This window comes from Pundamilia nyererei, unplaced genomic scaffold (genome assembly GCF_000239375.1).
Source record: "Pundamilia nyererei isolate P.nyererei 1_Seehausen unplaced genomic scaffold, PunNye1.0 scaffold00319, whole genome shotgun sequence".
NCBI lineage: Eukaryota > Metazoa > Chordata > Actinopteri > Cichliformes > Cichlidae > Pundamilia > Pundamilia nyererei.
In genome coordinates, this window is record NW_005187720.1 from 259,877 (window position 1) to 269,862 (window position 9,986).

Genomic DNA, 9,986 nt, shown 5'->3' on the forward strand with positions numbered 1-9,986 from the left:
GCCTCTCACCAGGGGCAACTCCAGACTGAGACAGAGTCCAGCCCCTCTCCAGGAGACTGGTTCCAGAGCCCAAGCCATGCGTAGAGGTGAGCCCGACTATATCTAGCCAGTACCTCTCAACCTCACGCACTAACTCAGGCTCCTTCCTCACCAGAGAGGTGACATTCCATGTCTCAATTGCCAGTCTTGGTAGCCGGGAATCAGTTCGCCAGGGCCTCCACTCCTGGCCGCCGCCCGGCACCCGGGTGGTGGGCCCGCGGGAGGATGGGCCCATGTCCCCTTTTCGGGCTGTGCCTGGCTGGGCCCCACGGACTAAGGCCCGGCCACCAGACGCTCGGCCTCGGGCACCCTGCCTGGGCCTGGCTCCAGGGCGGGGCCCCAGTAACCCTATCCCTGGCAGGGTAAACTGTTCCCTCTGTTTTTCTCATAAGGATCTTCTGAATCGCTCTTTGTCTGGTCCCTCACCCAGGACCAATTTGCCATGGGACACCCTACCAGGGGGCAAAAGCCCCCAGATAACAGAGCCCCTGGGATCCCTGGGACACACAAACCCCTCCACCACGATAGGGTAGCGATCCTACGACTCTCCTGTCCACAAAACATTCTCTCAGATTACTTTTTTAATTGATAAACGTGCTCTTCCACTGGTTGAAACTTGAGATTATCAATCTATTGTTATTTCAGACCATGCTCCCCTAGTGATGAGAATGCACATCCCTGGTGCCAATCGTATATACCCCCCTGGAGGTTTAATGCTCTTTTATTCTCTAACGAAGTATTCATGAATTTTACAAAATCTGAGATTAGAGACTATTGAACGAAACCAGACCCCTGGAATGTCTGCTCTAAAAGAACGCGTAAAAGAACGTAAAATTATTGGCTAGAAGTGTATCACAGCTCAGGGAAAAAAAAGCACCGAAATAAAGCACCGAAATGTGCGCTGCTTTTCGGTCTGGTTACTACCGTTTATGTCAGAACCGGTGCCATCATGGCACCGGACACCGGTACCCATCCCTAGAGGAGGCGGACACACTTTTTCTCCTCTCCTCTCCCTTATCTTCCCTGCTTAGCTCTTATGTCCTTGTCTAGTCTCGTGTTTTTTGTATTACTTTCCCTCGAACAGTCTCTCACAGTCTGTTCTCTAAAACCTAAAGAGAATTATTGATTTGATCAACTGGTCTCTGAATGCTATTGACACCCTTTTCTCAACGAGAAGTCTGGGCTCGGGAGAGCCCGAGTGCCCTGGAGGGACTTTCCCTGCCGGATACACGATGGACGGGTGGCAGAGGGTCGTGTGCCTGGCGGGACTGTCGATCGAGGACGCTGAAGATATCTACCTATTCGGAACCATGATAACAGGGTTCTTGCTGATCGGAGTTGGCTTAGCCCTGGTTTATCGGAGAAATAAGAGAGCGGAACCGGCTGTTCAAACCCCCCCAAGGCTGCCCGCTGGAATCGAAACGGAACGAGGCGCGACCTCTCACAACGAACATAATATGGTCAACACCTTGGAGACGCTTGCAGCTGCTGTGAAGGCTCAAAACAACACTATTGAGCGTATGAGGGGAAACATCAGAGAGAGGCCTGCTTATCGGAGAATTAAGAGAGCAGAACCGGCTGTTCAAACCCCCCCAAGGCTGCCCGCTGGGATTGGAACGATGGGACGAATCGCTACTTCTCAGAACGGGCTCATTGAGAGCAGCATGGTTAAGACCTTGGAGACGCTTACATCTGCCGTGAATACTCAGAATAACACCTCTGAGTTTATATTGGGTTACATCAAGGAGAGGCCTGCTCAGAATAACACCTTTGAGCGAAAGTTGGATTACATCGTGGAACAGCTCACTGCAGTCGTGAGTTCTCAGAATCGGCTCTCTGAGCAAAAGAATGACAAGACCACGGAGCGCAAGTTTGATACCATCATGTGGAAGCTCGCGGTTCTCCAACGGGAGATTGAGAGACCAGTGTTGGAGTGTTAAAGAACAGCTTGAAATTCACATGAGTTGTCGCAAAAGAAAAATGACCATCATAATCCGGCTACCCCTTCGGCGCCAGCTGTGGGCTCAAGGCTGGAGGCGAACAACAACACCCTGATAACGACTGTGTTGAGTCTGTTCTTCCCATTCCATGCAAGGCCACCTGGGTTGGCTGGAAGACTGTTTACTTAGCCTGGCAGGGCGAAGGACACTGTCTCAGCTGAACTATGGACACGCACACACATACACATACTGATACTGATAAGCACTCACCGACGTATCACCCTCCCTACCCCGGATCCAACGCCACCTCCAACGCTTACCTCCCCTCTGATGTGGACATCGGGTCAGCTGGAGGCGCAGTCGAAGATTGCAGAGGTCCCAGATCAGATGTACACACTGGAACTCTTTCCCATGTTGCTTGTCTGTGTTTATTGTGCTATGGTGTGTTGATATCTGTGCATTCCTGTATTATCCTTCTGTGTTACACATTTCGATGTTTTTTTGAACAACTTCTTTAGTCACCTCAGTATAACCACATTTGACCCTAAACTGGTTACCGAACTCGAAAGGGACCTCTCTATCCAGGAGGTCATGATGGTGATTGGTGGAATGCAAAGTCCCCTGGACCAGATGGTTTCCCATCTGAATTTTTAAAAACGTTTTCTAACGAACTTTCACCACTTCTGCTCTCAGTCTTTTCAGAGTCCTATTCATCTGGCACTCTCCCTCCAACTATGCAAGAAGTGGTTATTTCACTCATTCTGAAAAAAACAAAGACCCTCTCCAATGTAGCTCATACCAGCCGATTTCACTGCTAAACACCGATGCAAAGATTCTCGCAAAAATGTTATCACAGCACTTAGAGGTCGTGTTACCAACAATCATCTCCACAGACCAAACCGGCTTTATCAAGGGCAGACACTCTTTCGTCAACATTAGACACGTCTTAAGTATAATTCATGACCCTCCCTCAACCAATACACCTCAAGCCCTACTGTCACTTGATGCTGAGAAGGCCTTCGACCGGGTGGAGTGGGACTACCTTTTCTATAGTTTGAGCAAATTTGGTTTTGGCCCCAGATTCATATTGTTGGTGAAAACTCTCTACAATTCACCAATGGCAGCTGTGCGTACTAATAATACGATCTCTTCTTATTTTAAATTCCATAGGGCCACTAGTAGGGATGCCCTCTAGCTCTACTTTTGTTTGTCTTTGCTATAGAGCCCTTAGCATCAGCCATACGACAGGATACCAGTATCACAGGAGTCATCAGAATAGGCCAAGAATACAAAGTTTCACTTTATGCAGACGATCTATTGCTTTTTTATAACTGACCCACCCCTCTATTGCTTTTTTATAATTGACCCCACCCTCGCCTCAAAACTACTAAGCACTCTGCAAAGATTTGGTTCAATGTCTGGCTACATAATAAATCCTCAGAAAAGTGAATTCATCCCAATCAATGCGGCTGCAAAAAATATCCCATCTAATCTAATACCATTCAAAGTAAATAATAAAACGTTTAAATTCCTCGGAATCTGGATCTCCAGCTGTTACAAAGATCTTTATAAAACAAACTACCTGCCAATGTTGGAGAGTGTCTGTGAAGGTTCTCAGTCATCCAGGTCATCATAGTCAAAGGAGCTTAGAAAGAAAAGCGTCTGGACTTCTTTAAGTTGCTTGAAGACGTTTCACCTCTCATCTGAAATCTGGGACTCTCCACCATTTGACCTTAGAACTGAAGAAGCTTCTCGGATGAGAGGTGAAACGTCTCCAAGCAACTTAAAGAAGACGCTGTTTTTGGGGTTGAGTTTTGTTTTTGTTTTTTTTGCAGTATGCTGTACTGCTTGTATGTTTAATTTGTTGTTTGTGATAGTACAAAACCTCTTTCAATAAAAAGACTTTGATTTTTTTTTTTAAAAAGTATTCAGTGCAGAGAAGTCTATTAACTCATAGTGAGTGATAAAGAAACACCCAGTGCATCACCTAAGCAAACCGCCTCGAGGTGTTTAGCGGGTGGTAATATGAAAAACACCAACCCAGGAAGCGTGAAAACATTTAATGGCAAACATTTCTGCCCATCTGTCTCTCAGGGTCCACTGACAGATTTTTCAAAGCGCAGTCGGGGCGCCAAGTTCCGCCTCGTCCCAAAGTTCAAGAAGGAGAAGAACAACAAGAACAAAGAAACATGTGCCACGTTCTCTCTGCCAGGTAACATCTGTCTCTCTCTGTGGGATTAAATTCACAGAGGATAATATAGTCATGGCATTTTATGAAATCACTGTTTGCGGTGTTTTCTGTCTGTCTGAACCACTTCCTGTTGATGTCTCAGTTCACCAGTGGGGGACAGAAGAGGTGGGGGCATGGCTGGACTTTCTGTGTCTCACTGAGTATAAAGACATCTTTATTGGTCACGACGTCCGTGGAGCTGAGCTCATCCACCTGGAGAGGAGGGACCTAAAGGTACGCCGCTGGGTCACCGCTAACTGCTGATAGGTATAGGTTGATGTAGCATGGATGGATGGATGGTGGTGATGTAATGGATGGTGCTGGTGATGGGATGGATGATGGAGTGGAAGTGCCTGCCCAGCCTCACTGACCTCCTCTGGTGTGTGCAGGACCTCGGCGTGACGAAGGTGGGCCACATGAAGAGGATCCTGCAGGGCATCAGAGAGCTGAACAGGAGCAGCAGTGCCAGCGAGGCCTAGCTGCTGCCAGGTGACTGCTGCTTTATGTGGACAACCTGACGTTCTCGCTCAAGTTAGCTTGGCGCTAACAGACTCAGTGTTGTCTTTGTCACATGGTAAAAGCGTCTGATTCGTCCCAAGTCTGCGGACTGACTGATCTAACTTTATCAGCTAATGTTAGGAACCAACCCAGACAGCAGCGTCTATCATTGATGTCGCCATTACAGAAAACGTAGTCAGTAAATCACACTGAGTGCGTTGTGTAGGTGGTGCTAGCTCTAATGTAGGGTAGGTGTGTGTCTTTGTCATAGGGAAGAGGTCGTTTCTCCGTCGTAGTGCTGCTCTGCCTACATTCCACCTCTCTGTGCATGACCCTCACAGTGGACAGTTAAGTAGTGCCAATGTGGCTTTCTGCCGGGTGGGTGTAGCTTACCTGCTTGGAGATCATGAGTGGTGTAGCTGGAACCTGTCATACATGGAACTGTGAATGCAGGGATCATTTTTTTAACACTGAACACATGTTTGTAGCAGCCTACACGCTGAATTTTATTATGTAACTGTAGGTATGGGTGTAGATGGGCCACCACCCACGGGGCGAATGTTTGAGGTCAACACGTCGCTGTGCCGTCTGGGAAACATCAGCACATTTCTGCAGCTAACTCACAGCTACGTGCTAATGCTATCTCAGGAACATTAGCACAAGCTGCAAAGCTAACATTAGCTTGATGAACACTGTGGTCTTCACTGACTCTGAGCTGTGTTTGCAGGTTTCACTGACTGTTTTTTTTTCCCTTTTTGTTGCCCAGCAACAGCTGCCTGCTCTCCTGTGTTGCTATTCACCACTTCACCTACCTGACCTCTGACCCTGGACCAGCGCCTCAGCCTACAGACGCAGGTCCAGGACTCGCTGTGATTGGACTTGGATCGGTCTGTGCTGGTTCTCAGTAACCTGACTGAACCCAGACACCCAGGATTTCAGGAGAAACAACCAATTACATGACCCCACAGTGCCTTGTCACCCCACCCACCAGCCAATCAGCAGGAGGTCAAGGAGGGCGGGGTTTATCATTCAGGACGTTTGTGTTCCTGCAGGCTGTTGAAATGTTCAGGAAACGCAGAGCTCTCTCTGTGCATCTCGTGACCGTCTGCGTCATGTTTCAGGAAGTCAGAGAAGCTCCCAACCTGATTTCACTGCTGGAGGAGGAGCCAGAACATCGCTGTTGGTTTGAGTGTCTGAGCATCAGAACGAGAAGACTCTCACCTGACCAATCATAAGCCGTGTCAGTCGCTGCCCGAGGTGTATCCCCACTTTGAAACTCGTCAGACCCAGATCCAGTCTGCAGGACTGAGGTGCCCATCTGTAAGTCAGCAGCAGACCAATCACAGCGTCCTCTGGTCTCTGACACGTTTAACCCTTTAATGACTTTACTTCAGGCTGCTGAGCAGGAACTCTGTAACTTCATCACCAAAGTGTGGACACCTGAGGGGGGAGGGCTTATGTTACCCAGGTAACAGCAGCTGTAGCAGGTCAGATATTTATGTCTTGTATGGAGTGATCTGTGGAGTCCAGAAAGTATCTTTAAGAAGAGTCATGATGAGGAGATGCTGGAGGAGGGGTCCTGTGCCCTTCAGGCCTGCATTTGTGTGGATTCTACTTCTGAGGCTTAAGATAAGCCTTAAGCTCCGCATTTCTGGGGGCGCAGCATCATGTTTCATATCGTTCTTATCTGTCCAGCGTGCTTATTTTAACACAAACTTATCAGACATGACAGGACCTCCTCCTGCCTGTGGACACTCACCTCAGCCCTGTGACATCACAGGAGCGTGTTGTTTACCTGAATCCAAACGAGCCTTAAACGCACCGTCAGCCCTGCCATTTCAGCTGGACGCTGCCCTGCCGCTGCGATCTGATGATGTCAGCTGCTGTAAATGTTTTGTTGAAAAGCGCAGATGTGTTGGGTTTATAAAGCATCTCCCTGTCTGTCTGTCACAAACACAATTCCAAGTTCAAAGTTACAAACTCAGCAGAGTTATGTTTCTGTCAAAGGTGACGCGAGACAAGACGCCATCACAAGGCCTGAGGACAGGAAGTGTGTGCGTGAGGACAGGGCGTGTGTGTGTGTGTGGTTCATCCACAGCAGAAATCCCAGCGACAGCTCAGACATCGTGTTCTCCGTCATACGTGTGCTGTTCCTGCCTGTATTTATACGAGCCGGCCGTCATCACCAGTTCTTTGACAGAATGTAATAAAAATCACTCAGACGTGTGGAGGAACGGTGTGTGTGTTGGATGCTGATGTTCCGTCTGTGGTCGAGATCAGAAGCTGCACCGCTTCCGTCCGTTCAACAGTTACCAGTTCGGGACTCGCGGTAATGTTCGCTCCCAGCGGCACAGCGAAGCCGATCGTCAGGTTTGTGACACAGAAGGAAAGAAAAGCAAAGACGCTGTGTCTCATTTATCAAGAGTATCCGCCACAGGACCGCACACGTCTTTGAAACACTGCAAACATCCCAGTTTATGGAAGTAGCATCTGATCCACGAGGTTAGCATCATGTTTGAGCAGAAGTTCAGTCAAAGTAAAGCCAAGAGCCGCTCCTCAGATCATGGTCTCTTCCTCTAGGCGGTGCTGGAATGTGCTCAATACCACTAAGTGATTAAAGTGGGCCGGGCGACCTCGGTCCAGCTCCCCGATCCTCTGTCCAGTTTGCTGATGGTTTTACACACACGAGCTCCACCATGAGGGCAGCTCATCGTTTATACAGGCAGGTTCACAGGATGCAGACGGTTTTCTGGAGATGCAGGTGAAGTGCAGACGCTCAGCTTTGACTCAGTGAGTTAAACACAGACTGCTACAGACTTTATAACACGCCGTCATTTCAGGGCTCCAGGGTATGGAAGCCTGTTTCTGCCACTAACTCAAAATTTTGAGTTATTTTCTTGAAATTTCGAGTTGGCGCTGCCAATCAGTAATCTACGTGAATGATGTCATTTCCTTGTTACCCGGAAGCTGAAGCCCTCAGGTACAAATGCTACAGCTACATGCAGTCATGAATGCACAGATTGCTGAGTATTTTCAGCGTGGCTTCAAACGATGAAATCCTTGTGTTATTAGCTGAATCACATGGTGTTACTATCAGCAAACGTACTCGCGAAAGCGCCAGTTTGTTGCGATCCGGTTTTGAATGCGCGCTACTTTGCACCATATGCTTCCGGGTAACAAGAAAGTGACCTCATTCATGTAGATTACTGATTGGCAGAGCTAAGTCGAAATTTCGAGTTATGTTTCTCCAAATTTCGACTTATTAACTCAAAATTTCGAGTTAATAACTCGAAATTTGGAGAAACATAAGTCGAAATTTCGACTTATGGATACTTGGGTTTTTTGGTGTAAACGGGCTTCCATACTAAGGTAAGTAAAGATAAGTGAAAATAAAACGTTCATTTTTAACACTTGGTTGCAAACCCTCCGCTGACACTGACAGCTCATGGACGTTACCATGTGCTTCTTTGCTCTTTAATGCGCTGCCACCTTTACTGCAGCGGGTCTCAGCTGCTGTTTGTTTGTGGACATTTCTGTCTTCAACCAGTGAAACGCTCGCTGGCTTCAGATCAGCTGACTGAACAATGTTCCCCGTGTCTGCGGTGATAAACTCCGGGGTTGCTTTGGCAGACCGTCGGTCTGTTCTGCATCGACAAAAAACATCAGCTTCATTAACATGAAATAAAGTTGTGTTTAGTCAACATTAATCTTTGTTGTATAACTGCACAACTTTCATACCAACATGATTTGTGTGTTTGTCATTCATGTGAACTCTTTGCAGTCACCTCATGTTAAAATAACACCGACAGTTTGGTTACATTTACACCTGTTTATGTTGACTTTATGTTAAACTGATATGATTTTATCAGAAGAATTATTTATTCTGTCAAGCTGCTGTTTAACATGTTTGCAGTAAATGGATTTTCTACATCCTCTAAAAAGCACCTTAAAAACAGTAAGACAATAAACACAAACACTTCTTTAACCAGTTACCTGTGTCCAGCTGGATTTGAACTTAGTGTCTTATAAACTGAAAAACGGCAGCAGGTGTCCCGGAGTTTACCAAAGGACAGCCCGGTGTCATCTGGTTGATCGCTGTCGTCCCCTCAGTGGATCCTTGGGTGTGGAACGAGTGTTTCTGCATCAAAGCTGAGGAACATTAGGCTGTGTCAGAGTCTGGGTGGCAGTAGTGACACGTCCACAGGACCCCATCCACTGAAGAGTTCAGCAGTTTCCAAGCATCGGATCCAAAAGCCGACGCTTGAGGTCAGTGTTAATGACGCAGCGTCCATCTCTGACAACTGATGTCTTCAAGTTATCAGACATCAGGTGTGTTTATCAGATCAAAACGTGTGTTACATACTGCCATCATCACAGAACATTTTTATAACCATCAAAAACTGATTTAACCCTCTGGAGTCCACGGACGCACCAGCACGTCCAAACGACCTATGAATGAACTTTATTTAGAACAATAACAATGACAATCTCAAAGAGACAAGCGACATATTGAATCATTCAGAACAGAATCACACCTTTTTCTTTTCTCCCGATCAGAGGAATACACATCACTGCCACAGTGCCGTTGGTACCTCACGATGAAATCGACAATAACTGAAAGTAAACATACATACATACATATATATATATATACACATACATGCATACGCACACATCTACATAATAATAATATAAAAAGATGAATAACCAATACAAAAATAAATAACAATAAAAAAGAATGAAAAACAAGGAACAGAAATAAAGGAGACAACGGGGATCATAAAATCTCTAAAAGTGAGGTTCCATAAACAAGACTCATAACTTAAATAAGGGGCTAAGAAAAATCAAACTCTTCTAAAAATCTATGCAATTTGATTGCTTGGGGCTTATTTATTAGCTTCAGAGATTTACGGGACAGGGAGAGTTCGTTTTTAAGAGCAGGCCATGAAGGGGGGGATTTAGCATATCGGCATTTATGTATGTAATACTTTGTTATAATAATGAGATTGTTAACTAAAAACTCACTATTTTTGTCCTTAAGGATTACTCCAATTTGAATATTTTGAAAAGACCAAAAATCAATATTTCCATACTGGGACAATATTAGGACATGGAGAGATTTCCATAAGTTCTGGATTGTCCCACACCCATAGAACATGTGCTCTGTTGTTTCCGAAGTTGTTTTACAAATATAACAGTTGTCTAACACAAATTTAAATCTGTCTCTCATAAATTCGATGGAGGGGTAAATATTTTTTGTAGTTCTTTTTTTTTTTTTT

General features: G+C 46.2%; 1 protein-coding gene across 7 annotated transcripts in view; it reads left to right on the plus strand.

The window, feature by feature from the left end:
* Window positions 1–6,941, plus strand: part of dgkd (diacylglycerol kinase delta) — a 29,595-nt gene extending 22,654 nt beyond the window's left edge. For 6 of the 7 annotated variants that reach the window (XM_005751623.2, XM_013915530.1, XM_013915534.1 and 3 more), the window contains 4 exons: window positions 4,074–4,191; window positions 4,313–4,443; window positions 4,599–4,698; window positions 5,474–6,941. In XM_005751623.2, the coding sequence (XP_005751680.1) occupies window positions 4,074–4,191; window positions 4,313–4,443; window positions 4,599–4,688 (339 nt within the window). In that variant the 3' untranslated portion in view covers window positions 4,689–4,698; window positions 5,474–6,941. The remainder of the gene's footprint in view (window positions 1–4,073; window positions 4,192–4,312; window positions 4,444–4,598; window positions 4,699–5,473) is intronic. The other variant, XM_013915531.1, reaches the window with a different exon arrangement.
* The last annotated feature ends 3,045 nt before the right edge of the window (window positions 6,942–9,986 follow it).